This window comes from Thermoascus crustaceus (genome assembly GCF_041956765.1).
Source record: "Thermoascus crustaceus strain CBS 181.67 unplaced genomic scaffold VTN00scaffold_4, whole genome shotgun sequence".
Lineage (NCBI taxonomy): Eukaryota > Fungi > Ascomycota > Eurotiomycetes > Eurotiales > Thermoascaceae > Thermoascus > Thermoascus crustaceus.
This window is the reverse complement of record NW_027192530.1, coordinates 1,840,537-1,867,832: the sequence shown is the minus strand read 5'-3', so window position 1 is coordinate 1,867,832 and position 27,296 is coordinate 1,840,537. Positions and strand designations below refer to the sequence as shown.

The 27,296-nt window shown below is 50.6% G+C and overlaps 13 protein-coding genes across 13 annotated transcripts; 7 read left to right on the top strand and 6 right to left on the bottom strand.

The window, feature by feature from the left end:
- Nucleotides 1-1,275: 1,275 nt before the first annotated feature.
- On the bottom strand, nucleotides 1,276-2,497 carry VTN00DRAFT_7252 (uncharacterized protein; the record flags this gene model as incomplete). Its single annotated transcript, XM_069433979.1, has 3 exons — nucleotides 1,276-1,798; nucleotides 1,885-2,159; nucleotides 2,240-2,497. 3 exons carry the CDS (start codon nucleotides 2,495-2,497, stop codon nucleotides 1,276-1,278), a joined length of 1,056 nt encoding a protein of 351 aa, XP_069287306.1.
- A 2,016-nt stretch (nucleotides 2,498-4,513) lies between these two features.
- VTN00DRAFT_7251 (uncharacterized protein) lies at nucleotides 4,514-5,965 on the top strand (the record flags this gene model as incomplete). Its single annotated transcript, XM_069433978.1, has 2 exons — nucleotides 4,514-4,633; nucleotides 4,703-5,965. 2 exons carry the CDS (start codon nucleotides 4,514-4,516, stop codon nucleotides 5,963-5,965), a joined length of 1,383 nt encoding a protein of 460 aa, XP_069287305.1.
- An 843-nt stretch (nucleotides 5,966-6,808) lies between these two features.
- Nucleotides 6,809-8,007, top strand: VTN00DRAFT_7250 (uncharacterized protein; the record flags this gene model as incomplete). Its single annotated transcript, XM_069433977.1, has 3 exons — nucleotides 6,809-6,891; nucleotides 6,953-7,043; nucleotides 7,132-8,007. 3 exons carry the CDS (start codon nucleotides 6,809-6,811, stop codon nucleotides 8,005-8,007), a joined length of 1,050 nt encoding a protein of 349 aa, XP_069287304.1.
- A 129-nt stretch (nucleotides 8,008-8,136) lies between these two features.
- On the bottom strand, nucleotides 8,137-9,404 carry VTN00DRAFT_7249 (uncharacterized protein; the record flags this gene model as incomplete). The annotated part of the gene is made up of 2 exons (XM_069433975.1): nucleotides 8,137-8,819; nucleotides 8,927-9,404. 2 exons carry the CDS (start codon nucleotides 9,402-9,404, stop codon nucleotides 8,137-8,139), a joined length of 1,161 nt encoding a protein of 386 aa, XP_069287303.1.
- A 1,302-nt stretch (nucleotides 9,405-10,706) lies between these two features.
- VTN00DRAFT_7248 (uncharacterized protein) lies at nucleotides 10,707-12,021 on the bottom strand (the record flags this gene model as incomplete). Its single annotated transcript, XM_069433974.1, has 3 exons — nucleotides 10,707-10,746; nucleotides 10,817-11,767; nucleotides 11,828-12,021. The coding sequence occupies 3 exons, from the start codon at nucleotides 12,019-12,021 to the stop codon at nucleotides 10,707-10,709; spliced, it is 1,185 nt and encodes a 394-aa protein (XP_069287302.1).
- Nucleotides 12,022-12,719: 698 nt separating this feature from the next.
- VTN00DRAFT_7247 (uncharacterized protein) lies at nucleotides 12,720-13,178 on the top strand (the record flags this gene model as incomplete). Its single annotated transcript, XM_069433973.1, has 2 exons — nucleotides 12,720-12,799; nucleotides 12,920-13,178. 2 exons carry the CDS (start codon nucleotides 12,720-12,722, stop codon nucleotides 13,176-13,178), a joined length of 339 nt encoding a protein of 112 aa, XP_069287301.1.
- Nucleotides 13,179-13,212: 34 nt separating this feature from the next.
- On the bottom strand, nucleotides 13,213-13,928 carry VTN00DRAFT_7246 (60S ribosomal protein eL21; the record flags this gene model as incomplete). Its single annotated transcript, XM_069433972.1, has 4 exons — nucleotides 13,213-13,543; nucleotides 13,648-13,695; nucleotides 13,752-13,819; nucleotides 13,893-13,928. The coding sequence occupies 4 exons, from the start codon at nucleotides 13,926-13,928 to the stop codon at nucleotides 13,213-13,215; spliced, it is 483 nt and encodes a 160-aa protein (XP_069287300.1).
- Nucleotides 13,929-14,207: 279 nt separating this feature from the next.
- On the top strand, nucleotides 14,208-15,169 carry VTN00DRAFT_7245 (40S ribosomal protein uS4; the record flags this gene model as incomplete). Its single annotated transcript, XM_069433971.1, has 6 exons — nucleotides 14,208-14,221; nucleotides 14,285-14,322; nucleotides 14,391-14,409; nucleotides 14,494-14,592; nucleotides 14,699-14,932; nucleotides 14,995-15,169. 6 exons carry the CDS (start codon nucleotides 14,208-14,210, stop codon nucleotides 15,167-15,169), a joined length of 579 nt encoding a protein of 192 aa, XP_069287299.1.
- Nucleotides 15,170-15,443: 274 nt separating this feature from the next.
- Nucleotides 15,444-16,497, bottom strand: VTN00DRAFT_7244 (uncharacterized protein; the record flags this gene model as incomplete). Its single annotated transcript, XM_069433970.1, has 3 exons — nucleotides 15,444-15,877; nucleotides 15,982-16,201; nucleotides 16,267-16,497. 3 exons carry the CDS (start codon nucleotides 16,495-16,497, stop codon nucleotides 15,444-15,446), a joined length of 885 nt encoding a protein of 294 aa, XP_069287298.1.
- A 391-nt stretch (nucleotides 16,498-16,888) lies between these two features.
- On the top strand, nucleotides 16,889-18,294 carry VTN00DRAFT_7243 (uncharacterized protein; the record flags this gene model as incomplete). The annotated part of the gene is made up of 2 exons (XM_069433969.1): nucleotides 16,889-17,025; nucleotides 17,088-18,294. The coding sequence occupies 2 exons, from the start codon at nucleotides 16,889-16,891 to the stop codon at nucleotides 18,292-18,294; spliced, it is 1,344 nt and encodes a 447-aa protein (XP_069287297.1).
- A 2,450-nt stretch (nucleotides 18,295-20,744) lies between these two features.
- Nucleotides 20,745-22,530, top strand: VTN00DRAFT_7242 (uncharacterized protein; the record flags this gene model as incomplete). The annotated part of the gene is made up of 4 exons (XM_069433968.1): nucleotides 20,745-21,244; nucleotides 21,360-21,753; nucleotides 21,830-22,308; nucleotides 22,386-22,530. 4 exons carry the CDS (start codon nucleotides 20,745-20,747, stop codon nucleotides 22,528-22,530), a joined length of 1,518 nt encoding a protein of 505 aa, XP_069287296.1.
- Nucleotides 22,531-22,761: 231 nt separating this feature from the next.
- On the bottom strand, nucleotides 22,762-24,385 carry VTN00DRAFT_7241 (uncharacterized protein; the record flags this gene model as incomplete). Its single annotated transcript, XM_069433967.1, has 10 exons — nucleotides 22,762-22,792; nucleotides 22,884-23,050; nucleotides 23,115-23,367; nucleotides 23,422-23,559; nucleotides 23,623-23,660; nucleotides 23,717-23,742; nucleotides 23,812-23,976; nucleotides 24,034-24,119; nucleotides 24,182-24,210; nucleotides 24,263-24,385. 10 exons carry the CDS (start codon nucleotides 24,383-24,385, stop codon nucleotides 22,762-22,764), a joined length of 1,056 nt encoding a protein of 351 aa, XP_069287295.1.
- Nucleotides 24,386-25,699: 1,314 nt separating this feature from the next.
- Nucleotides 25,700-27,296, top strand: VTN00DRAFT_7240 (uncharacterized protein; the record flags this gene model as incomplete). Its single annotated transcript, XM_069433966.1, has 6 exons — nucleotides 25,700-26,260; nucleotides 26,350-26,418; nucleotides 26,537-26,596; nucleotides 26,722-26,810; nucleotides 26,879-27,218; nucleotides 27,285-27,296. The coding sequence occupies 6 exons, from the start codon at nucleotides 25,700-25,702 to the stop codon at nucleotides 27,294-27,296; spliced, it is 1,131 nt and encodes a 376-aa protein (XP_069287294.1).

Here is a 27,296-nt window from a genome sequence, read left to right as displayed (position 1 = left end):
TAACCCTACCTACTACGAGGTAGGTACCTAAGTACGAAGTGCCTACTAGGTACTTCCATTAGACAGGTTAGTGCATTCTAAGTAGGTAGCACCTGGGCAGCCCTACACAGCTGGAGCCCGGTCCTGTGTACACCCCGACAGTCCCTTCACTAACAGGTAGCTGCGGCCCGCTGGATTCGCCCCTTACGTGGGGTGGAGATCACGCCCATTTCTCTAGATCCAACGCCGATCCTTCAGAGGACCATGGATTGGCAATTGAACCAGCTCTCCACAGCGGACTACCTCCGCGTTTGTGCTCCTGCCCCTGGAAAAAAGCGCCTCATTTTCCTTGGGCAGCTCCAGGAAGGACGGGGTTGTCCAGACTTGATCCAATTAGGTACCTAGTTCCTGCTATTCCCGGCGGCTTGTCAGTGAGATAGAGAGGTACATTGCCAAGCGAACGCTCCCGTCTAGCAACGAGAAGTTCCCAGCGCAGATAGATCTATTGTACAGCAGCCGACGTGCGGTCAACTGCTCTGCATTTCCCACCGAAACTGTCTGAGGTTGTTCGGACCCCTAGTTCGGGAATACTTTTGCGGATCAAGGTGATATCCGTCGCAGCTCAGAAGTCAAATTATTATTGCTATCATTTTTTTGCCTGTACGTAGGACTGCTGTACTGGGGCTTTCCACGCCGCCCCATACCAAAAGATTATTGTGTAAGATAGTAGGCGCCGAGGGTCTTATACACGCGGGCCTGAGGGAGCATTTTAGCATCACCTTCTCTGTTCTTTATGAATGGAGCAATGAGTTAGTAGCTGACTTTTGGGGCACCCCCTACGTTCTACTGTAGTCGGACTCTATGAGAAGCTTCTGCCAGATACAGAGAGGTCTGGATTGGCTTGTCAGGAGGTCTACTCGAAGGTCCTGAGGATTGCAAGTGAGTATCTAGGCCAAAGACTGCGTTCCGTGGGAAGTCTATCATCCTATTCGATCAATTTACCCCAATTCCGTCTCGCCTCAACTTGGTAGCCTGCTTCTCCCGTCGACAAGCTTCCCAGACACAGAAGCTTCATCTATTGTCCCTGTTCACTGCTTACCGGCTCCTTTCTCGTGATCGGCACAGCAACGCAGCTGAGTTACGAGGCAATTGGATACGGGTAATGTAAACAGCTAGTAGTGGTATCTAAGGTTTCTCAAGTGTGTACATACTACAGCCTGAACAGCTCTGTCAGGCAATCGAGCCAAAAAGGGATATTTGATACGTCACATTTCGGATCTTTTTCCTTGACACGGATCAAAGTACACTCCATAAACCCAGGCTCGATATCCCAAAAATCATCCACACATGTAAACCCAGTTTCGATGTCCTGGACGATCCCGTGCTCGCTGCCCCCGCTGAGCCCGAAGCAGCTCTTCCTGTACCTCCATTACCTCCTGTGGCTGCCGCACTCCCAGTAACTGCCGCATCAGTCGCCCCAGTTGCTTGCACATTCTTCCCATTGTAAGAAGCGGCAGTGACGGTGAAACTCGCCGTGGACTGATGCCACGTGAATACCTTCCCGCTGGGAGGAGCCGTGACACTGCCTCCGGTGTTGTACAGCGTCTCTGTACCGTTCTTGGGGATCTTGTCGGGAAGATAGAACTCGTTCGACTTGTCGGATGGTGCGGAGAATCCGAGATCTTTCATGCAGTTGAATGACTTGAGGACGTTGCTGCAGGAGTCCCAGTTGAGGGTTGTACCGTATAACGTTGAGTAACGGAGCCAGAGGTCCGCACCGGCTTTGGAGGGAATCGTTTTGGGACAGGTCTCGTAGATACTATATTAAATTCATAGGGTTAGTTAAGGTTGCCAATAGTTAAAGGAGACCTCCATAAACCACAATGTTTTTATGGATGAACATACGCAGATAAACCAGCGCTGACTGCACAGCAGGCGCAGCCTGTGCTGTTGCTCGCTACCTCGCCGAGGTTGCCAATATCCACGACGCCAGTGGCTTTGTCAAGGCAGGTTGTTTCTTCCACCGTTGCTTTAAACGCATGCTGCAGGATCTTGCCCAGGTTACAGGAACATCCTCCAGGTGCATTGTCTGGTGCGGGCCAGAAGGGGATCGGCTCGGCCGCCACGGGGCATTGTAGGAAGTATTGTTCGACGAAGAGCTGGTATTGGCATGAGTAGACCTATAAAATAATATTACAGTTAGAGTAACTCAGGTTGTCACTGCCACAAGATGCTAAAAGCATAGTAAAAGAGCACGAACTTGATTCCAACAGCTCTGGCCCATGCAATTGAAAAGGGCCTGGTAATATGCACATCCGCAATCGAGAATACAAACCGTCTCTCCTACGCAGGCACTGACACACTTCTCGCCCTCAGTCTTGGCCTTGCTGTTGCACGAGTCGAATCCAGAGGGATCGACGCAGAGCGTGGAGGTGATGTTGGTCTGCGCTTGGATAGTAAGCGCAAGACCGCCTAGAGCAACATAAGTGAGGTATAGTACGCGTTTAGCGGCGCCCATGATCGATAGTAGTATTTCTATGGACGTCTAATTCTTTGAGGTGGCCCTACCTCTTGGTCCAAGATCGGGGCCCTTGGGGGACCGTTGGCTCTTTAAGGCGCTTCTCTAGGCGCTCTCCTTGGATTGCAGCCTCGCGTCCTTGAGACATTTCACCATGCGTTGTGTAACGGACTGGTACTGGGAACATCCATCCTTCGCTAGGCACTTCTGGGCTCGGATAGGTTGCGAAAGAGAAATAAACGCTAAGGAACGTGCCGAGGGTCCGCTGTGACTGCAATATCTATCGGAGACGGTAGATATTCCCGAGATCCAGCGGGGCTGGGAACAGACCACCGGGTCTTAGCATCGAGACGGCGAGCGGATAGCGCGATCTTTTTACGCCCCGGAGGTCTAGAACACTCGACGAAAAGAAACTCACCCTATAGGGCGCATAGCGCACGGTTCATGAACCATTGTCAAATTGCTAGAGCAGCAAAAGGACATCATGTCAGATCACCTTTTTGTTGTTACACACGGCAGACGAAGAATACCTGATGTTCGGAAAATATTAAATATCCGATGCAACTGTCAGCTGAGGAAAAGAGAAAGGGGAAAATGTGGGTTATCGGAACGGAACTCGTCTCTAATTTCCTTAATTGAGAACAGAACTAGATACGACATGCGTTTCTATCCGGACTGGGCGAGACTGGAATCCCCTTGAAGACTGACACAAGGTAATCAGACTATCTACTCCCTACATACATACAGAGCTCTCCTTTCCAAGCACATCATGCAAAACCATTGCGCAATCCGTGAGTCCAAGTGGGGAACGAGGTCACGTCGATTGCGACTTCTGACGGCTCTCAGAATGTCTCTTCAACGAAGCTCAACTCTTATGCGGTTGATCTGCATATGGTGAGTTGTACAATCGCATTATGGTTCTCTGCTGCTTTGGTACTGGACAGGACATTTCAAATGCTGCACAGTTCCTGGTGCGCAGTGAAAATAAGACGATAGATTTCGATATCTGATGCATAACTCCCTAGTTATACATCTGGATGCATGAGCTGACTAATGATGCAAGGTACCACAGATCACCTGATCAGATAAGGAGATCTCTTGGCCCCGCTCACGAGTTTCAGCCACAGGGCTGTGCTGCATTAATAATTTCACACATGCCGCACGCATGTTCAACTACGGAGTACTCCGTATTTGATGGGGATCTCGACTTCGCACGGACGTGCAGTTCGTCAAGAGCTGAACTGTGATGTCTCAACTGGTACTAGAGCTACGCCCAATGCCATCCTCATCCTGTTCAATTCACCGTCACCCAGAAATGCTTTCAATAATGTCCTTACTTTATCGGTCAGATTAGTGAGTTGGAAAAAGCGAACTTCACAAGGGGCGCTATATGAAGAACTGCTATATGCTGAAACCCAGCTTCTCAGTGGAACTATACAGAGTACTACGTGACGTAGCTGAAGTCTGCGGGCCACGGTCTGCGAATACGGAGTGCTAACCAAGGATTTGACAAATTTAGAACTCTCTGGGAGATCAACGTCTAGATGGCGAGCAACAGCGGCTTCTTCGCTGTGTGGCAGTCGATCATCGATAGATGGATCTTGTATATGGAGGCAGATCGTTCGATCAGGGAGAATAGCCTTGTTCGCTGGGTCCATTATTGGTGACATGTCCCGACTCCTGTCGCCCGTGTGGGGCTTCAACAAAACCTGGCGGTGTGGGCGAGATCGACCGAACATGTACGGAGAACGGGGTACAGAGTACTTAAGCACCGCGTCGCGAACTGATCTACTGTTTCCATGCAGTATATGTATCCATCCCTATAGCCTCATCTCAGGCTTAAAAGCCAGGTATCTGCCTGCCTCAGTCTCTACTTTGCTGCTTCCGTTATCCCGAAACGCGCCTTGTCTCACGATGCGAGCGGAGATCTGACTTGCTTTTCAAGGGCGTTGTCGACCGCTTCTTCTAACGTCTTCCAACGAAATAGGTGCAGATTCGAGAGATTATCAAGAAGCCATGACGGAAGATAAAAAGAAGACAGTCGCTGTCGTCGGCTCTGGCTTGGCCGGGCTGGTGACGGCGTATCTGCTGCACAATGATCCCCAACGGAGATATCAAGTGAGGCTTTTGGAGCAAGTACGTATCTACCGACGTCAGTCGAGAAATCACATTCATGGGGAGACTAACAACGCTGCGATCCTGTAGAAAAACCAGCTTTCTTTGAGCTCGGAATCAATATCGATTCCCGTGCCCCACGACAAAAAGGTCATTTGGGCAGATGTCCCAATGCGCGCGTTTGCAGGTGGATTCTACCGCAACCTCATTCGAATGTACGACTATCTGAACGTGCGATATCGTTCGCAGCCATTTCTGTTCAGCTTTGCCAGACTCCCTCGGCGACCTGCCGCGCCGGGAGTCACCATATGGCCGCACATGACCCATGCGTCAAACTTTCATCAAATCCCTCCAGTACCATTGAAACTAGGCCTCGTATCGTGGTTCTTTGAAGTGATTTATGTATTGCTTTGCTATCTGTGGTTCACCGTTTGTTGTCATTTCGTGGCTCCTCACGAGGAGTCGCCTTCATCACAGTGCGAATCGCTTGAGCAGTATCTGCAAAGAATACATCTGCCGTGGCGCTACACCGCGGACTATCTGCTGCCATTGATGTCGAGTGTCTGTACCTGCTCCCACCAGGATCTGCTGAATTTCCCGGCCTCAGATGTCTTGGAATACAAGAGGCGCACACACCGGCAGCACCACTATCTGGTGGACGATGGCGTCCAAACCGTGCAGGAGAAGCTGGCACGAGGGGTGGATGTGAGGTTTGGAGTTAACCTTACGCATGTGGAGCCAGGGTCCAAAGGTGTCCAACTTCGGTGGCTCGACTCGAGAGGCGGGAAAGAGAAAGTGGAGGTATTCGATATCGCAGTGCTTGCTGTCTCACCGGATATTGTCGCTTCGATGTTCGATCCGTTGAAGGCTACCCTTTGCAAGGTCCCGATGACCACGGTCGAAAGTGTCGCGCATACAGATCGCTCTATCCTGCCTCCTTTATATGGCACAGTGGTCAAGGATACTTTTGTGCCCAGACACCCTACCCGTTCTGATAAAGCTGTGCAAAACATACATTTCCGCTCCAACGACGAAAACACAGAGTCCGTCCACGAGCAGCCCAATTCTATCATTGTTACCACAAACCCGCTGACACCCATCGACCGCTCGAAAATCATCCGATACGCCAAATTCCGCCGGGTCCTGAGAAACCCGGAGAGCCGCAGTGTCATCAACGATATTTTCCGTGACGAGGGCCGCTCCAACGGATGGCGGAACGGGGATGACGGTGTCTATCTTGCCGGTGGATGGTGCTGGGATGGCATGGTGCTGTTGGAGGGCTGCGTTGTTTCCGCTATGCGGGTTGCCTCCAGCTTGGGCGTTGAGGTCCCCTGGGCAGATCGGGATGAATGAAGATGGAAGTTTATCCTCTGGATAGATTGCAGTGGTGGCTATTTGATCGATTGTACATGTACAGTACATATATCACACGCATACCCGTGCAAGTCGACGCCTATGTGCTTAGTTTTCTAATACCCCTTGATGCCCTATGCACAGCAAAGAGAATCTACAAAAAGAAATTTTAGTCATCGGAAAAGGCTTCAGTACTGCGCACCCTATTAATCAGTTCGAATTGTAGATACTTGGCTAGGTAGTTCTGTACAGCTACATTAGGTACCGGTACCTTTCTCCTAGTGTAGGAAACGGACCTCACATTTTGTGCCTCCTACCTTAATTAGGCAGGAAAGCCGTGCGGTGGATTCCTTCTAAGGTTCCGTTTTCTCATTACCCATAACATGTCCAGTCTGTTATCTAACGCCATTTGCATCCCTCTGAGGTACACCATTCTTCAATCCATCCGATTCAACTCGGTCATTCAGGTTCATCGGCTCTCTCTTTGTGGACTACTGGTAGTCGGACAACACTGGTGACCACGTGACGCCGCTAATAGGTCCGAATCGTTTTAGTTTTGACCATCATATGGAACGGTTCTCGATGCAAAATACCTGATACTAGTAATCCTGCTTGCCGCCACGTTGGAGGACCACGAAGTATCCACCTTCCGTACTGTTTCAGATCAGTTCGGGCCCCAACAACCCAAAAGCGGCTCTGGAGAGCACAGCCCATCCCATCCTCCTCGACAGCCATGTCACCGGGTAGCAGGAGATTTCGATGGCTCATTGCTGCTGTGCTAGGCATCAGCATTGCAGTTTGCTTCCCGTTTATTACTACCACGGCAGGCGAGCAGGGCTCAGCATGGTTCCAAAGAATTTCTCGCTTCTGTTCCTACATTTCGTACCCGCAGGCGCAATATGGCTTCCTCCTGGGCTGGATGTCAGGTATGATATTGCTTCCGACCATGAAATGGTGCGCTAAGCGTCTCTTATTCAATGACGGTAGTGATGATCGTCTGTATGGGCTGGATCATGCGATCCTCAATTTCAAGCTGCCACCATATAATGGCATGTGGATGAATATGGGGTACTGGGAGGTATGTCCATTATCTATTACACTACCTGTGTGAGATATCTACGCTATTCAACTATGAGGCAAGTTGTTTGACGGTGTTATACTGGCAGCATGAAACCGATTTCCCAGGGGCGTGCGAAGCGCTTTTGAATCAGGTCCTCCAGGCTGCAGGGCTGATACAGCTAGATGGACATGGCAGAGGGGCTGCTCTTATATCAAATCCGCATGAGAGTCCTCGCAGCATCAGGCTTGTGGACGTTGGGTTTGGTTGCGGCGACCAGACAATTTACTTGACGACGGGGTTATACTGGATAAATGCCGGAACTGAACTTACTCGTCCCCTTTTCAACTCGTACCTTGGTATCACGATCGTCGGATCGCAGGCAGACTTTGCTCGTCAGCGGGTGTCAGAACACTGGATGTCAACATCAAGCGCTTACAGAACGCCTGACGTTCAGCTCTTCTGTGCAGACGCAGCGAATCCCAGCACATGGAGTCCCGAGCTGAAGGAGGCCATTCTTGCTAATCGCACCAGCAGCTGTACTTGGTTGCTTGCCCTGGACACCCTCTATCATTTCAAGCCTTCCCGCCAACCTCTCTTCGACGACGCTTTTTCCAACCTCCATTCATCAATCATGGCATTTGACTTGATCCTTTCTGACTCTGCATCTCTGATCGACCGACTCCTTTTGAAAATTGTCTGTCTTATGTCTTCCACTCCATTCTCGAATTTCGTAACGAAAGCAGAATACGAGAAGATGCTTGTCGACGCGGGCTATTCGCGACAGGACATCACGTTCCGGGATATCTCGGAGCATGTGTTTCCTGGTATTGCAGCATACATGCAGAGAAGAGACAAGGAGCTGAAAAACTTTGGGTTGGGGTTGGGAAAGTTCAAAGCGGCAGGGAGAGTTTTCGATTGGTGGGCGAGGAGTGGTGTAGTCAGAGGCATCATTGTTGTTGCAAAAAGGCCGGGAGAGCTTTGAACTGGTTTCTCAGAATCCAGCATCGAGAACCTGCGCCGACAATCGAATCCAACGCTTCATCTTGCCAAGGAAATCCCCCGGTGTGGGTAGCCCTGCTCCCCACTATGAGCTCAATATCGCCTTTGCCATTCACTCGACCCTTTCCCTCACGTCCCCGCTCTCAACGGTCGCTTCTCCGAGAATTTGCTTCGCAGAAAACCCATTTACCGCAGTCCAAGTGAAAAACTCCACTGTACAAAACACTACATCCCAGCTGACGCTGCTAACCGCCGGATGCTCAAACATAGTGCCGAGCAGTCTCCGCCACGGTTCATGAGAGTCCCCCTGGGAGCTTTCGAATCTGCATGAGTCACTTGCTCGCCTAAATGGCACAGGTGATCTATCCCTCAGCGCAGAATATGTAGCTTGAGCATGCATCAGAAGCGCGATTCCAAGCAGCCACTTAAACATCGTTTTGTACTGCTTCGGTATGGCTTCAGGGTTGCGGTGAATACTCTGCAGTCCTTTAGGCAGGATCTGCGGACTGAGGATGGCAGGGACAAAGAGCAAGAGATGGGGCACGAGAAGGATGAGCAGGAAGTAGGACGTGTGTGGGATGTAGGGAACAACGGCTGAGCTGAGCATCGATATCATAAGCGATAGAATCTCAAGAGACGGATGGGGCGTCCACGACGCTTCTGAGGCACTTTTTCTGGAGACAACAGGCCGATAAAGTATCATAGAGAGGTAGAACAGGCTCTTCGCGAAGGATATGGCGACTATTTGGCCTAGCAGCATGTAGGTCCAAATTTTGGGGATCTTATAGCGGCGACCTGGATGGACAAAAACGCAACAAGTAAGCAACCACAATCAGCCATAAACCGCTTGATGGATACGGCATAAATTCTATCTCTCTGGTCTACTAGCAGCAAATACCTACCCATAACACCCAAAAACAAGCTCCATCCCACCGTCCACAGAAAGATCTGTCCACTCCACCAGAACCGCTGCGGTGTCTCCGAGACAGTCTCCCACGCCTCCTTGAACAGCTTCGTATCGCGCAGCCACAGTTCCAATTTCCTAACATCCATCCCATTTCCTCCAAGTACTCCCCTCTCGCACGCCCAGTCATGGTACGAGTACGCGAAAAATGAGAACATGTAGTACCATGTTGAGCCGAGACTCAGAATCGCCAATAGTGTGAAAAGAGCGACATTGCGACGCCGCGTCAGCCATTCTGTTTGCGATTGAGATTTCAGGTATCTGTACCGACGGTACAGCCTGCGGACGATAGATTCTGTGAGCATGAGCGCGATGAGGAGGTAAGTGATCAGGATTGGGAGGGAGCGGTAGTGGTCAACCTCAACCGTGAGGTTGGTGTTGTCGTGCTGGTTAGGGGAGGTAGAAGATGTAGACATGGTCGCGAATAATGAATCAATTGACAAAGTCAGCGGGGAGGTTCGCAGATCTTTTTCTTCTTTTTTTTCTTGTCTTGTAGAAAAAGGAAAAATACTCAAGTCAAACGGCCATTCTGTGCACTACACAAAGCAGCAGGTAGGCTATAGAAGAGCAATTCAGGCCTCCCATTCAATAGGTAATCAGTTAAGAGCTGAAACGCAGCTGAGGCTGCGAAGCTCCGTGGTTGCCCCTGTGGGGAAATCAAACTGCACGGGCGCCCGCCCCACTTTGATAAAAAAAATTCGAATGGGGAGATGCATTGATAAGGACAGTGTACAGTACGCGGGAGTTGTGCATCGTGCAATACATTTACATTCGATAAGTAAGGCGAGAGGTTGCTTAGGTAGGTAGATATTGGAGCTTTTTTTAGTAGATATGATTAATTGGTAGGGTTAGGGAAAAAGGTTGAGATTTGGGAACTGGTGGATCTTGGGAGGGAAATAATATATTTTTCTGCGGGATGTGATGGTGTATGCATGTGGACAAGATACTCCGTGTTGTTTATAACCAGCACTTTTTTCTTTACTATCAAGATGTTATCTTTTAGCAATTCTTCGGTAATTATATTATGAACTCTCTTTGGAAGATCTGTTCGATACAGAGAACAGAATAAGGGCTTCTGTCTTGCAAAACCAGCCACGTATGGGAAAAGTAAGGGACTTCTAAGATCGGATGACATATCAAGTCTACATACAAGCGAGTTAATAATTTCGTCTAGCTAGATATAAAATAATAAGTCTACCGATAATATATCCGTCTATATTTAACTAAGATCCAGAAACACAGCGTCTAAAAAGGAAATCACAGCATCCCCGCCGTCAATCAATTGGACACTCACACGTATATATATATCTCATTTCAATTCATCTATCCGTTCATATATATATATTTTTTTTTCTCTTCCTTTTCCATATTGACAGCGGGATGGTAGTGATTTGGAGAGATCTAGATCTAGAGAGCATCAACATGGCTTATATTACATACAGATCACGACCCATGCATTTTTGAAACATAAAGAGCTAAGCCGTGACACCGATCCAGAGCAGAGCAAAGCTAACCCGCACCATCTCTCAGTGCGCCGAAGACATGCAATTTTTTGGTCCTTTCTAAGTCGGGGTAGATAGGTGGGTGATTAATGGGGTGTAAAAGAGGGTAGGAGGAATGGTGAAGGGTGTCTATGGTACAGGTAGAGGGTGGTGGTGGTGGTACAGAGGGTACCGAGGTTTCGTTCGTACGCAACAGGTACATCGTTCACTTCAAAATCATGATGTCGTTCCAAAAAGACGTAGGATCACCTCGTACCTGTTAAAAGTTAGCAGCTGGATCTCTTACGAAGGAAATTGAGGGTATTAAGGGTATTAAGTAAACTGACATTCCAAACATGATGGCGGCCGACGGCACAACACGCAGCAGATGAGGTGTCAGACCGCCGTACAATCCGACCATGCCTTCCTCCTTCCACACCGTCCTGAAGCACTGCACCAGACCCGTGTACTTCATTTCAACTTTCCCTGCCCCGACAGAGACCGTCGGGGCCTGTCGCAGTCTCGTCCGCACGACCTCGTGCGGGTACGTTAACGCGGCTGCGACCAGCTTCGCCAGACCGGCGGAACCGATCCGTCCACCCCAGAGCTCTGCGTCATCCCACCAAGAGTGGACGTGGTTCGGGTCCGCAAGCTTGGCTGCCTCGCGACGGGCGAGGAACATCTTCATTTGCTCGTACATTACCCACTGGAGCGTCGACTCCGTCACACCGAGGTACGACGCCGAGAGACCCTTGTAGAGACCGCGGATGCCCTCGTGGCGCACAGTCTGCTTAATGCAGTCCCAGCTATTCTTGTACTGGCGCCCCTTACCATGCTCCGCATTCGACTTGTCCAGCTGTAGACGAGTTTTGACTAGCCAGATGGGGTTTGTTGCAGTCCCCGTGGCGATTCCCGCAATCGCGGCCGCGGATAGGTGGATGCTCCATGGTGTGTCTTTCACATCCCTGTAATTGAAATATTCGCTCAGGATCCGCTTTCCATTTCCATAGACATAAAAGTTGATAGCGCGCGCAGGCACGACACCGATCAAGTTGGGTCCCAGGCCCTTAAACAGCGCACGCCAGCCCTCATGGACATGTATAGACCGCAGGATCTGAAAGGTTTCGCTGAAATGCATAAGGGCACTGCGGGGAAGCGCGACCAGAGGGGATGCAGATCTAGGCGGAGGGTGCGCAGCACGGAGATCTCGTAGTTGTGCCTGGTAGAAGTCGGACTGCAAACGGGTTTTCAAGACATCGAGCGGCGATGTGAGCGTCGCAGAGGTCATACCACCGATTCTGCGAGTAGTCAGCATGTTTAACTAAACTAGGGTAGCACGCAGGTTATTTATCTCATACCCTCCAGCGACAAAATGCGCGTAGGGCTTCGCCTTCGGTTTGGTGTCTACTTTTTCCTCAGGTACATGCTGCGGTTCGGGGACGACCTCCCCCGTCTCTCTCGACTGGAGAACAACATCCTCGCGAGGCTCAGAGTGGTGATGACTGCCCAGATGCGCCTGCGCAGAGCTGGTGTGCAGAGCTGAGAAGGGCATGAATGGAGATATATCGTAATATAGGCGAAGTCACTCTCGGACGGCCGCAGGTGCGTCTCCGATAAGACAGATGCTGATTATCTAGGTAGATTGCAAGGGAGAGAGAAAACGGCCAGTCTATAACATCGGAGTGGATTGGTAATCATCAAAAATAGTGTACACGGAGAAAACGGAAAGGGAGGAGAGATGAAGGAGGGGTGTATCGTGAAGAGCAGGATCGGACGGCCGTGAACTGTCGCCGGGAACGTTTTTTTCGCGGAGTTCTGCCACGCCCGACCTGCCATCTCCGCAGCCAATCGGGCACCGCCCCGGGCGGCGGCTGTCTGGCGCGCTCGATCAACGCAGCAGACGACGTCGCAGTGCGCAATTCGTCTAGCATGGCTGAAGCTAGAGAGGAAGAATATTAAGAACGCACGGACTCTGTATCGTGTGCTCTAACCCCTCACGAGACATACTTCAGCGACAATTGAAGAGACGGTGTACTTGCGGACTACAAGAGCGCTCGCTAATTAGGTATTTATCATAGGTCAGACATAGAGGTTTCTACTTGTTTTACCAATACCTTGGAGATGCTTCTAATTCCGATATGTTGTCTTCTACAGGCGCAAGGAACACCGGTGGCCAAGCCCTACCCTACCTATATGTGCAATGGAGACCTCGATGTGCATATACTGTTACACGGTTCAAGACTTTCTTAGATGGGTTTCTGGAGACAAACTGTCTGGATAGCGACATCAAGGGACCAGAACACCCAAGCCATAACCGTAGGTTATTTAGGGTGAATTACATTTGCGTGCACAACATATAGAACCGTGGCCGGAAGAGCTGGTCATCAGCAACATATCAATAATGTCTTTTCCAAGTCCCAAGCGTAAGCGGTGTCATTGGTTCTTTGCAGACTATCTGGACTAGCTGGACGATATTGGAAATTGCCACAATTCTCAGCAGCGGCGGTGGTAGTAATCACCAGTAACCAGTGCCAGATATCAAGGTATTTGTCCGTCAAATTCCGAATGGAAAGAAATGGAACTTTTCAAGGCTTTCGAAGATATTTTTTTTCTCATTTAGGGAATCTATGCACACATGAAATCGTGCCGGAGCTTCCCAGACCATTTTTCTTCGTCTCATGCCAAGTTCACCCTTGGGAAACACATTAAACACCAAACAACCGCATTGCCCAAATCCATTCCTTTAAATGTGGGTGTCGTATGGGATGGGGGTGATGGTCTCGGGCAGGTTACCCTCGACGCTGACCACACGGGCGTCGCGAGGCATAGCCGGCTGTCTCTTCAGGTGCAGGTGGATGCCCTGCTCCTTAGCCTGGCGCTTTTTGATGGCGTTCTCCTTGACACGGTGGATGAACTCCTCACGGGAGCGGGAATGCTGAACGTGCTCGATGCGAACGTTGACGCGCTTCTCGATGTAGCGGTTGCCGACACGCTTGTAGACGATGACACCGACGGAGGACTTGGTCACGTTGTAGACAACACCAGTCTTGCCGTGGTAGAACTTGTAGGGCATACTGCAGAATGTAATGTCTCAGCGATCGATTCCTTGCTTTTTTCCATCTCATTTCACCGCGGACCCGGCTGGCTGGGAAGCGAATTGGGAAGACATGTTACTGACCCCTTCTGGACGGCACCGTTGACCTTGATGTCCACAATGTCACCGACCCTATCTATACATCAGACGCTGAAATTTTCTTCTCAATTTCCATTAAACGCTCGTACCGGTAAGTCTTCAGGTAGGTGGACAGAGGGATGTAGCCATGCTGCTTGAAGCCGCGCGAGAAGGCATACTACATGATAATCGTCAGCGCATCGGTTCAATCGCATATAAAAATCCCTTCGACAAATATCGCAGCAACGTACCCGCGTGCCCGATCTCAAACCCTTAGTGTGACCCATCTCGGCGGTGTTGTTTGGTGCTGGAGTGGTGAAGCTGTCGACAACGAAGAAGTGACCTCGCTCTGCCGCACTTTGACGATGCTGGGCGGCCGCGAAGTTAGTGCGCTGCGCTCCGCCGTTCAGGGCTAACCCTCGCGCTATGCCGCATCGGGTTCCACTCTCGCTCGCTTAGTGTCAGCCTCAACTCAACCGCCGCCGGTCTTTAAAACTTCTTGAAATTCGACAAGTTCGTTCCGTCTCCAACCCTCGCGACAACCCGGATTCTGCAGTCGAGCAGCCATGGCTCCGGTCCCGTGAGTATCATCAGACGGATAATTGAATTATACAACATGATTCTAACGTTTAGATGTTTTCAGACGCCCCTGTTCGAAGACCTACAAGGTCCCTCGTCGACGTGAGTAACCCCCCCATATCAAAATTTCCCAAAGTCGTGTGAACAGCGATAACTGACAATTGCTGCAGCATACGAGTCGGCTCGTCTGTTAGTACTCTCCGGCCACTAAGCAGTAGCGTGCTGCTGTTTATGTCGTGTGTATTCGGTGCCTAACCACTTTCCTCTCGATAGTGACTCGGAACTGAAGATTGTCGGCGAGTACGGCCTGCGCAACAAGCGCGAGGTGTGGCGTGTCCAGCTCACCCTGTCCAAGATTCGTCGAGCTGCTCGGTACGTCGCGCGCCCTCCCGAGAAGTCGATCCTCCGGCAGGAAGTGCTCTATGCGCGGGATCGGGACTTGGAAGTATAAGACGATGTACTGATGGAGTGTGCGCAGTGAGCTTCTCACCCTCGACGAGAAGGACCCCAAGCGTCTGTTCGAAGGCAATGCCCTGATTCGCCGTCTTGTCCGTGTCGGTGTGCTTGACGAGTCCCGCATGAAGCTCGATTACGTCCTGGCCCTGAAGGTTGAGGACTTCTTGGAGCGCCGTCTGCAGACCTGTGTCTACAAGCTTGGTCTCGCCAAGTCTATCCACCACGCCCGTGTCCTGATCAAGCAGCGTCACATCCGGTATGCGCCCATGAACAATCGATTCGCAGCGGGGAATAATATGCTGATTTGTGTTATCATAGTGTCGGCAAGCAGATCGTCAACGTGCCTTCCTACATGGTCCGCCTTGACTCTCAGAAGCACATTGACTTTGCCCTCACCTCGCCGTTCGGTGGTGGCCGCCCTGGCCGTGTCCGCCGCAAGAAGGCCCGCGCTGCTGAGGGTGAAGGTGAGGAAGGTGAGGAGGAAGAGGAGTAAATTAAAAAATGGGACGATTAAGGGTGTTTTTCTGAAAGGGATTTCGCAGCGACTGCAACATAGCATAAAATGTTGTACGGTCATGAAATCAGTACGAATTAAAGCTATCCAGCCGGCTTCTCTTCGGGCACGTGCTTTCTCTTGCGTCCGTTCTGCGTAGACAATGTAACTTCCTGGATATGTGTAAAATTAAATCGACCTCCCTGAACGCCGTATCCCTGGTATCCCATCCTGTATCGTATGGAAAAAAAAGAAAAAAGAAACGCGTCGCAATTCAACCCTCCACACCAACCAACTGTTTCAGACTCTTCTCCGCGCCTCTGTACCACCGTCCCATCTCTTCCAATCCATCGCTCTCTCCCTCGCGCTTCTTCCTTTTGGCTTCCCTCGCCTGCGCGACTGCCTCTCCTTTCCTTCTCTCCAATACGCCCAGCTCTCGCTCGATAGCTTCAGCCTCCCTCGTCTTTCGCGGCAGCGTACTCTGCAGGGTGGCTAGCTGCCGGTTCAGAGCCGCCAGTTCCGCCTCGCGCTCTGACAGCAGAGATAGGGTAGCTGGCAGGGGAAGGTTCTGCGAAGAGCCCTTGCTGGGAGATACGTCTGCATTGATAGTTTGCTTGGCGCGCAATGCCGCGATCGTAGCCTCGAGATTCGATATTTTGTCCGGGAGTGTGGAGAGCTGGGTCGTTTGTAGCTGAATGTTCTTGTATCCTATATACGTGATAAATTAGCCCACGAACTCTCGATTGTAGACGTGTAAATATGTTATTCGTATCTGCATTTCAAATGCGCAGTGTAGTAACAGAAGAACTCACGTCTTGCAAGCTCCCTCCCCATCTTCTCCATCTCCTCCACCATCACCCGCACCTCTTCTTTGCGTCGTTGCAGCTCTGCCTTCGCCTCTGCCAGCTGCGCCTCCAGCTCCACATTCTCGCTGTGTCCGACGACGAGGGGAGGGTCGCCCACGATTGCGCGCAGGAATTTCTCCTTGGTCACCTGCTCCAGATAGGAAAAGCGGAGTTTCGAGAATAGTTCCTATTACGAAAATAACTATGAGTAACTGGTCTCTTATATCCTGGGAAACACCGCGGAATGCATACCTTGTAGTGTGTCAGATCCGCCTCGAGCGACGCCGGCGTCGGGTTGTCCAACGTGTCCGCGGAGACATCTGAGCTGCGCTTCGCAGGTGATCTGTTTGGAACTTCGACATCGGAGGCTGAGGCAATGGGTTCACTGATGCGTAGGATGGCCAGTTGCTTCTTGGGGTCCTCGTGTTCCTTCTGCAGCTGTTGCAACTTTGCGAGCGCTTTCGAGGGGGATAGTGGTGCCATTGTGTAGACTGTTCAGGATGGATATATTATCTTCTGTGCAGTGTAAAAAATTCTATTACTCTGAAATTTAGTTCTCTTCTATGTGTGGAGTGGAAAGAATAGCGTTCTGCGCTGGTCGCGACTTCTGCTCTCCGCGAAACACCCGCAGTAAACAATGGGGCTGTTTGCTCTGTTTGCCGGCGGTGAAGTCACCGTGTGAGTGGCGGCCGTCGCATTCAATTCAACAACTGCCCCAGCAAGTCGCGACTCTATACCAACCAACAGGCCCTTCGAGTTTCCAGTTCGCATGTGCCATTGCGATAACTAAGGCCGCTGGCTGAGCGGCTTTGTTTGGTAGTCTCGCTGTAGGGATCAAGATTGGTGTTTTCTACAGTACAATTCATCTTACACCATGCCGCCCAACCTCGGGGAAGCGCTTGACGATCCCACCAGCGACGATGACTACGTTGCGCAGCTGCTCGCGAAGGATGCCCGGGAGAGCTCGATAAAATACTCTGCTCTGGGTATGCAGGCTTATATGCCAAGAAGGTATGCCTTCGATTCTTTCATTGCTTTGAAAGGACTCGCATGTTAATCGGATACTGTCGCAGACCTACGAGCGGAGCTCCCAAGCCGAACACGCGCTTCCTGAGACACATAATCAAGGAGACCGACAACCACAATGCGGCATTGAAAAGGAAGGAGGAAGAGGAGGCGCGGGAGCGGATGCGACAGCTGCGCGCTGGGAGATCTGGTGATAGCCGTGACGGCCGAGAGTCTAAGAGGAGAAGAGTTGACGACGAGAAGCGTGACGACAAGAGTCGTTCTCGCCGGTCAAGGGAAGATAGCTACGCAGATAGTGAGGACGAACGTCGGTCAAGAAGGCACAGACGGAGGGATGACAGTGAAGAAAGCGGGAGTGAGCGTCATAGGCATTCTCGAAGACACAGGCACCGAGACGATGAGGATCATCATCGCTCCAGGAGAAGGAGAGATAGGTCAAGAGAGCGCTCGAGGTCGCGCAGTCGCTCACCAAGGCATGAACGAGAGCGCGACCGTCATCGTCGTCACCGAAGAGAAAGAGACCGGCACTCGCACCGTTCAGTTCCCCGTTCCCGCTCGCGCTCACGCTCCCCGAGGTCTTCGAAACGTCGGAAGCACAGGGACGAGGACTATGATGACCGCCACCGCTCTCGCGAAGGTCACAGAACTTCGTCGCGCACGCCGTCGCCACGCGACAGACCTAGAAAGTCTCGAAATGATACCCCGCGACATGCGTCGCGTTCGCCATCTCCAGCCGCTAAAGAAAATCATCTCCAGGGAGATGATTCAGATCCATTGGAGGACCTCGTTGGTCCACTTCCTCCCTCAGCAAATGGCGGAAATGGCGCCCCAGTCCGCCCCCGAGGACGCGGGGCCTACAAGACTAACACAAGCAACATTGACGCGCACTTCGCGCCCGGTTATGACCCTACCCTCGACGTCCACCTAGATGACGACGATGATCAGGGCACCACTACGAAACCCACCCGTCGCCCCGTCGCTGGTCTCATGACAGAGGACGACGACTGGGACATGGCGCTCGAAGCTCTCCGTGACCGCGCTCTTTGGAAACAGAAGGGCGCAGACCGGCTCCGCGAAGCTGGGTTCGGTGAGAGTGTGGTCGAGCGGTGGTCGAGTAGTAATTTTGCCTCCGCTGGAGAGAAAGAGAGGAGCATCGAGGATGTCAAGTGGGTTAAGAAAGGCGAGGGTCGAGAGTGGGATCGGGGAAAGGTGGTGGGTGAGGATGGACATGTTGATGTGAAGGCTCCGTGGTAGAGGATTATCCATGGCTAGATATTGTTATACCCGATATTTGCGCTTTGCAGCATGTATCATGCATCGGTTCGCATTATGCATAGGCGTTTAGGTGGCTTCTGGTCCGGTTTGGTCGGGACGGAAGAAAGGGACGGGCGTTGCAAGGTTCTTAAGGGATGGGTATTCTTTTGATATTAGAGCAGTAGTACGGCAGTTATTATTGGTTATCCAGTCGAGCAAGCAGAATTGTTTTGTAGTCCTTCAGAAAAGCAGTTCAAGTAGGCGCCAATTTGTCACTAACCACCACGAAATCACCCGCCTTGCAAAAATTGCCGTGTTTAAAATAGCAGAGCCCCTATGCTGCTTGGTGTCGCATGGCTTTAGATCTGTCGTTTCTATTACTTAAATATAATATCTTAGGTATTCAGTGCAGATACAATCTGCATAATGTTCTACAGGGGTAGACAAGAAGCCACTGAAACTTCGCCCTGACTTACATTCAGCTTTTTATATGGAATGTTTACTTAGAGGTACCTAGCGGAGTAAAGACCGTGACCTAGGTTGCTGCTCTGTTCTGGTATCGAACCTCAAAGACGCGCAGGACAAGCTCGGTAACCCGGGCTCCCTATCAGGCAGTGATCTGTTCGGGACTTTTGACATGGGTGTTGCTCTTGTATATAATTTTTTTTCAAGGTCTCTAGGGAAATTTCTCATTGGATAGATAACTCACTTCTCCTGTGGGAAAGTTGTCCGCACATCTGCCCTACTCCGTACTCTTAATAATAACTTTGGGCTCGGGAGACCTGGGTATTATTACTCCTTGCTGTTTTACAGAGTATGTTTAAACGCATTGACAGTATCAATGAAACTAAGTAAAAATCAAGTAAACAAGGGATATAGAAAATAAAGAGATCCAACCAATGCCAGGTTTCAAGCGGCCAGGACCGAGCACATCGATACTTATAAATAAACAGCTCCATGAAATGGTACGCCATAATGAGTGCAAAAGTACAAACCCGATTTTTTTTCTTCCTCCCTTTAACCATCGTCGAATGCCAGATTACAGCCAGCCTCCGGCTTTTCAAGTAATAAAGTTATCATTAAGGTTATTGATTCTTGGTTATTGGATTTATTTTGTTGCGTCTACTGGAACACTCGGCCCGAAGCCGCCCGAAATGACATTACACATGTCATGTCCATGTGATAGTTCCGAAGCTACCTAATCTACGGAGTAAGGCATCTCTCATTGATAATTGAAGGTACCTAAGAAATTTATCAGTAAACATTTATAATACTATCACGGATCCCCACAGCACCACAAATGTACCGTTGCATATGTTAGGCAGTAAAAAAGCAGCTTCGGTAGGTGGCTCAGGTATGTAGCGGCTAAACAAAATTCCACGACAGCTCTGTTTTTCTACACTACTGTACAGTACAAGTATAATCAGTAGTGCAGAGTACAGCACGTGTACTATTTATTTTAAGATAAAGCGGTTGGCTGCATGCGTGGTTTGCATCGGACCGCGTCAACTTTAAACTTTAGCGAAGAGGAAAAGTGGAAAACATTCAAAACTTCGCCTAAATTGCGCCGGTAATTAGGTAGTCCCCTGGGCCCTGTGAGTCTTTATTTTAATGGTATTATTTTCAACTCTTTTTTTGTGTTTGTTCTTGGCGGGAAATTCCGCACCACCCGCACTACCTAGGAATTACTAGGTACCTACCCGGGTGCTCAATCCCATGAGAAACAAGTCACATCATGAGTCTAAGAGGCTGTAGAATCATCTACAGGTAGCAGCATGCATTCTCACATTCCAGCTGCTATAGTTCAGGATATCATGATGACCGGTATGGGCTGGCAATACTGATGATGTGGCTATATTCAAAATCACTCTTCATCAAGCTACCTACTAAGGATCTGAGATGAAGTAGAAGGTCTCTATGGCTTCGTACTTTCTCCTTTCGGTAGATAAATCATGCCAAAAGATTACGTAGGGAGCTTTCATTGGCCTTTCAGCAATGTATGGTACCGTGCAAAACAGTTGGCAATTTGCAAAAAAAGACCACTAAAACTCGACGACAAAGGAATCAAAAATTACTAGTATAGTGTCTTAATGCATCCTTTTTTGTCGGTGAAGCCGAACACGCAGTTACGGAGTAACAATAATGAGCTGTTGCGCCACGCGCCGATCCTCAGACTTAGTGCGTAGATCCCATCTGGACTATCGGGTCCTGATGGATCGATCGTCGCCTTTTCTCGTGTCCATGATTTCTTTTGCCCTGGCCCTGCCCCTCCGATGCCGACACTAGCCATGCATAACTGCATGGCCATGGTGGGTAGCAGGAAGCAATGATTCTGAAGCCTTCTATTTAACGACAACAATGTCCAGCTCCAGCTCAACTCTGAACTCTCTCTCTCTTTCTCGCCCGCTTTCATTCCGCCCTGACCTGCCCTGTTTCTGGTTAAACCCACCATGGCCTCAACAGACAGTGTAAGTGGCAGCGCTAATGGCTCCTTCTCCTCCTCCCCCACCACAGTCGTCCCCCTGATCATCAACGGCAAGGAGGAAACCGGCACTTCCACCTTCGACGTCGTCAGCCCATACACAGGCGAGAAATGCTGGACAGCCGCCTCCGCTACACCCGAAGATGCCATTCGAGCCGTTGAGGCCGCCGAAGCCGCCTTCGAGTCATGGTCGCAGACCAAGCCCACCGTGAGGCGGGACATCCTGCTCAGAGCGGCCGATATCCTCGAGAGTCGGCTGGAGGAGTACGCGCAGATCATGCGCACGGAGATGGGCGCGGATAAGGCGGCGTCGCAAGGGTTCGTGGTCCCGCTGGGTGTCAGGTTGCTGAGGGATATGGCTGGAAGGATAACGTCGATCTGTGGGAGTGTTCCGGTGGTTGAGCAGGAGGGGCAGAGTGGGATGGTCTTGAAAGAGCCTATGGGGGTTATACTGGGCATAGTTCCTTGGTAAGTCAGGAGCGCCAGTGGCCGGGTCACATACATAACTGCCGGCACTTTCGAATAAATATGTCTGCTCAAGAGGGTTCCCTGATATAGACCTCTGACCCTGCCGTTCAAACAGGAACGCTCCATACGCCTTCGGCGTCCGTGCTGCCGCCTGCGCCCTCGCCGCCGGAAACACGACTATCATCAAGTCCTCTGAGCTCTCCCCCCGCTGCTACTGGGCCATGGCGCGGGCCTTTGAAGACGCGGGACTTCCGCCGGGTTGTCTCAATGTCTTGACAACCCGTACCGAAGACGCGCCGGCCGTTGTCAATGCCATGATCGAACATCCCGCAGTGCGGAAGGTCAACTTTACCGGCAGCACAGCCGTGGGGAGAAAGATTGCCGCGGCCTGCGGGCAGAACCTCAAACCCTGCCTGATGGAGCTTGGAGGGAAGAACAGCGCCATTGTCTGCGCGGATGCGAATTTAGAAACAGCTGTCAGGGCCGTGTTGGCGGGTGCTTTTGCAAACGTTCGTTGAGTTCCTCGTTCTGCGAAGCCTCGGATCTTTATCTTGACCTTTATCTAACGACATACATATGATATAGTCCGGCCAGATCTGCATGTCCACAGATCGAATCCTCGTCCACTCCTCCATCGCCCCCGCATTCATCGAAGCTCTCAAGCGCGCCCTCGACGCCAAATCCGACCCATCCACCCCACCTCCGACACTAGTGAGCATGGCCTCAAAAGCTCGCGTCGAGGCCATGATCTCCAGCGCCCTTTCATCCGGAGCCGAGCTGATCCACGGTACATGTACTACTACTGATTCCACAAGCGCAGGCGCAGTGGACGAATCTAGTTCTATCCCTGGTATCCGCATGGCTCCAGTTATCCTGGGCAGAGTGAAGGAGGACATGAAAGTCTGGCAGGATGAGGCGTTTGCCTCGTTGGCTGCGTGCATGATTGTCGATAGTGATGAGGAGGCCGTCAGGATCGCCAACAGTACTGGGTACGGGCTTTCCGCGGCTATATTCACGGAGGATCTGCGCAAGGGGTTTGCGCTGGCGAAGAAGATCCAGTCTGGGTGAGTTCTTCCCTTTCTAACCTTTGAACAGAATCTTGTTTATTATCCTGTATGTGCTAATTGGGAATGAATTGCAGAGCCGTACACATAAACAGTATGACCGTCCACGACGAGCCGGTGCTCCCGCACGGCGGCGTCAAGAACAGCGGATGGGGCAGGTTCAACACGGAACAGGGACTTAATGAGTTCCTGGTGACCAAGAACGTGACCTGGATGGATTAGTTAATTAACAGACGTAATAATATACACTACCTAAGTAGCATCTTGTTTTAGTATTTTTAAAGTGGTCGTCAGGTTATATGGCAGCTGCATGTTCGTGTCGTTGTCTAGGCACATGCATGAGGTATGTACACGAATATACCTATATAGATTGAGTGTGACGCGACTCTATTATGAGGTCAGGTTAAAAATTCTCCAGAATGGCATTTGGTATAGGGTCGGAAAAGATCGCCCTTATTCTGGCCTTTGCCCAAATATGACACGTCTATAAAGCCTTGTAAGCATTTGCTCTTCACGGCCATTGAGCCGGCGTAAACAATTCGAGAATGCTTGAAGGAAAATTAAAAAGGACTTACATTTCGTGCATGCAATGGACATCTCTTCTCTTGCAATCGGCGATAACCTTTGCATTAAAGACAGTGATCTCTTCTTTGGACCAACCGAGGATCTCGGAGAAGGTAGCAGCCGTGAGACCTTCGACCCCCTCAATGAACTGAAGAGCGGTAAAGGCCCCAATCTCTTTCTATATTAGAGGTATTAGTGGTATATGTAAGTTATACGTCTTGTCAAAAATCAAGTATACTTGCCAGTCGTTTATCTTTGGGCCAGGCCCCAACGGGTACTTTGAAGATCTTCTCCTGGACATTCACGAACCCGGCCTTCTCGAGTTCGCCTTTGATCCGTGGTGCAAAATCGCCCGGTATTCCGATCCGTCCGCACGCTTCGATGAGATTGTTCATCAGCTTGAGCACGTTGTTTTCAGGATCCAAGGTACCATCCTCGGAATAGAGCCTGTTGGTCGTGTCTTGAAACTCAACCCAACCACCAGGCTTCAGATGTCTTGAACAATCCGTTAGCTTCAATTTTTATACCACTGTAAAGGTAGCAACTGACTGATAGCATTGGCGGATGAGTTTGGGCCAGTCTCTGATTGATCCAACCATATACCTGCTATGAATGAAATCGTACGATTTCGGTTCGAGCCACTCCTGTTCGACGTCATCAATCAGGAATTTGACATTCGGAGGCACCCTAAATTTTATGTACTCTGATTAGGAACAGCTATAGAAGAGATAAATATGGGGCTGTTTCTACCAGTGCGGCTGAATTGGACTCAGATCATTCCCGACAATCTAGAGGTGAGGCGTTAGTGGTGAAGCTTTCTAAAAATGAACCCCCGTGATCTTACCAATTCTGCCTTCGGATAGAGCTCGCCTGGGATTATTTTCTTTAGCAGTGACCTCGATGATCACGCAGGACATTATTGGCATATCTAGAACATACCTAACTGCATCGCCCAAATGCCCGTTCCAGTCCCGATATCCAGAACCCGTTTGCCATCCAAGTTTATCGGAGCAAGAAACAGCCGATCCCCCAGAGATCTGTAGTAAACATGATGGCACATATCAAGACGGTCTTGTTCTGGCTCATCGTTCGGGAACTGGTAATCTGTTTCTTTACGTTAGACGATTCCAACTGTGGTGGAAAAAAAAATTAACAACGTACTTCCAGCGTGATAGCTATGGTAACGGCGTCCATGCTTGTATTCGTGGGCTAGCACACTCGAAGTAATTGACGCGGTATAGGTTGATCTTGACGAGGTTGAAATTAGCCCTTGATATTAAATATCTCGGTGATGTGGCACCAAGCCTACAGTTCATCCCCGTAAGTCGAATCATTGCCCTGTTTCAGGTGTTAGCACGGCTTCGCCTCGGGCAGCGCAGGACATACACACATCGTTGCGATCAACCACGGTCTCGTCGATTTCGACAACTGGCCCCGTGTTGTTTGCAGGAGGTAGATTATTTGTAGGAGCTGCGCTTGCAGAAGGTGCTTGGTTACCAGCAGGATCTGTCATTTTGACTATGGCTTTGTCTCTGAGATCTGAAGATATGCACTGCTGAGCGGAATAATGGCGTTGTGGAAGCGTGCAGGGAATTGGTCCAGTTTAAGTCGGGGGCCCTGCCCTTTCTCCTGCTGCATTGCATAATCCAACACTAGAATGCTCCAGGAAACTGAGAGGGGGTAAGTCCTCGGCTACGATGACCCGTGCGCACTGAGCATCCATCGTTTGAACATCCTTGCCTCTTCAAGGACTGAGTTGAGGTGTCTAGCATCAACCTAACCAAATTTCGACTAGCAAAGCTGAGCAGCTGCCAGCCGCGAGAACTTAGGCGATATCGTGAATCTCTTGGCAAGACGCAGGAATTGCGGTATTCCCTGCTTGATCTGGGTTTGGAACTATCATTCTGGAAGGTAATTTCTGCGTTTTCAATGTATTGATCTGCTTGGGCGAAAATAGATTCTAACGGATTGCCTAAATAAGAAACTTCGGGCGAGGAAGCACGTCAAATCCGACCCCAGATCCCCCGGATATTTTATCATTATCGAATGGTGAGTTCTTATTGGTCAGATCAAAACCGGGTTTGACGGACGATAAGCCACCATCGCGCTCAATTTGGGGGCCACGAAGATCCCTTTTCGGATTACCTTTCTGAGGGTCGTTGAGAGCCTTTTTGCTAAGGGCGACATGCCGCCTGAGCATCTATGTTCATCCATCTCCTTTATTGAGGCACAATGTTGTGATAGTAACAGGTCCTCAAACTTAAGGGCGTAAAGGATCAACAGCGAACATCAAAATCAGCAAACATAAAAACACGTCTTTTTAACGCGTCATTCGACTCAGAGAGGCCTCTGAGCCCCTAAAAACCACCATGGAACCTCCCGATCCACATGGTGGTGGTGTTATTCACGCGTCAACCCCGGCAAACGGCCACGCGGCAAGTCAGCTCACAGAGATCCTGGGGGTCCCAGACACCCCGACCCCAAGTTGATGGAACATCCCTGGACCCCTAGGGCTCGTTATGAATGAAAATGATCAGGAAAATGACCCAGGAACCGAAGCAGAACCCTCAGAAGACCCTAGAATCCTAGGGAATAGCTGGACATGAGGTCAGGCCAGCAAGAGCCATAGGATTGTAAAGCCGCAATGATGAGCCACCCAGAGACCTCTAGGGGGTAAAGAAGTACCCGGAACCCCCTAGGAGATATCAGCAAGCAACTTCAGGCCCTAGCAGGAAATATGGAGTGAGCATTGGAGCAACAGGCCCAGAACCAGCAGCAAGCACACCAGGGAGACCTAGAGACACTATGGACCCAGCTCATAGAGATTATGGATGGCTGGAAGGCAGAACAACAGATCCGGGAGGAGCACCTTCTAGGGAGAATCACCTCCCTAGAACTAGAAGTTGGCAAGCTTTGTACAGAGCTCACAGCAACTACCCAGCAACACCCAAAGTCCCCCTTGCCAGCTCCCCCAGCTCAAGAGCACAGACCACCAAGCAGAGCCGCAAGCAAAACTACTGAGTACCAAGCACCTAAGGCACCTTCTGTAGGCATCCCCAAGACCACAAGACAGCCAGTAAAACTGGAAGCATCTTATGCAGACATGGCAGCCCTAATGGCCACCAGGCCTGGGGGCCAGGAATGGCAGGTGGTCAGCCCAAAGCAGAAGAATAAGGCTCAGAAATCAAGCACTACTAGGACTCCTGGGGAGCCTAATACAAGCCAGAAACCAGAGGACCTGAAACCAATCAAAGAGAAGAACAAAGAGGCATGCAGGCTTATTTTTCAAAGAGATAGTGGAGTCATGGCCCCTAAGGCTGAACAGGAGGAAGTTATTTTGGCCCTGAACAGGGCCTTAGCAAAGAAGGGCTTCCCATACTTCCTCCAGGTAGTTGATATGGGCTATACAGAGACTGGAGCCATGACAGTCCTCTTAGAGAAAGGTTCTCTAGGCTCTATGCTAGTCCCCCATTATAGGGACCTCCTAGTGACCGCAGCCTGTCAGGCAGACCCAGCAGTGGTATTGGTGGAGCTCCCAGAGCAATGGTACAGGGTCAAGGTCCACAGGGTGCCAATCAGACAATATCTGACCCTAGGCCTGGGCCTAGCCTGTGAAGAAATTGAACTAGGTACTGAGTATAGGCTCAAATGGGACCCCACATAGCTCCAGAACCCCCAGAAGCTCAAGGACAGTGAGAAGAAGGGCTCTACCATAGTGATCACTGTGGGTTCTGGAGGAAGCCCAGAAGATTCTTATCAATGGAATCCACTTTGAGGGCTCTAGATACTGTACAGAGCACTATTGGGAACTAGGGGCTGACACAGTATGCCCATAATGCTGTGGAATAGGGCACAATAGCTTCTGGGCTCATGGAGATTGCCCTCTATGCTGCTTTATCTGTGTGGGTGCCCATAAGGGAACTGAGCATGCCTGTAAGGTAGTCAACTGTCCAGCAAGGCCAGGGATAGCATGCCAGCATATGCCTGCTAAGTGTGGTAACTGTAGGGGATCACACCCAGCTATGGCCAGGACCTGCTCTAAGATACAGGAGGCACAAAAACACCTAAGCAAGCAGAGGGGACCTAATAAGGAACCCATAGGGTCTCCTATGGGGGACCACAGGTCAGTTCAGGCTATTATACCAAGCTCCCCAGACTGTGCAGTGGTTGTAGCTAGCCAGCAAGCTCCCCAGCAGGCTCCTCAGCAAGCCATGCCACAGACGCCCCAGCAGCCTAAGCATAGCCAGCCTATGCTAGCCCCAAGAACCCCTATCACCACTCTGGGCAATGTCAACATGGGCAACACACAGACCCCCCTGGCAGGCACCGGGCCTAGGCCCATAGCAGTATGTTAGTATTGCAACATAACTGCCGCAGGGCCTATGCAATCACTATCACAGCTCTGGAACTAGGGCTTCAGCTAG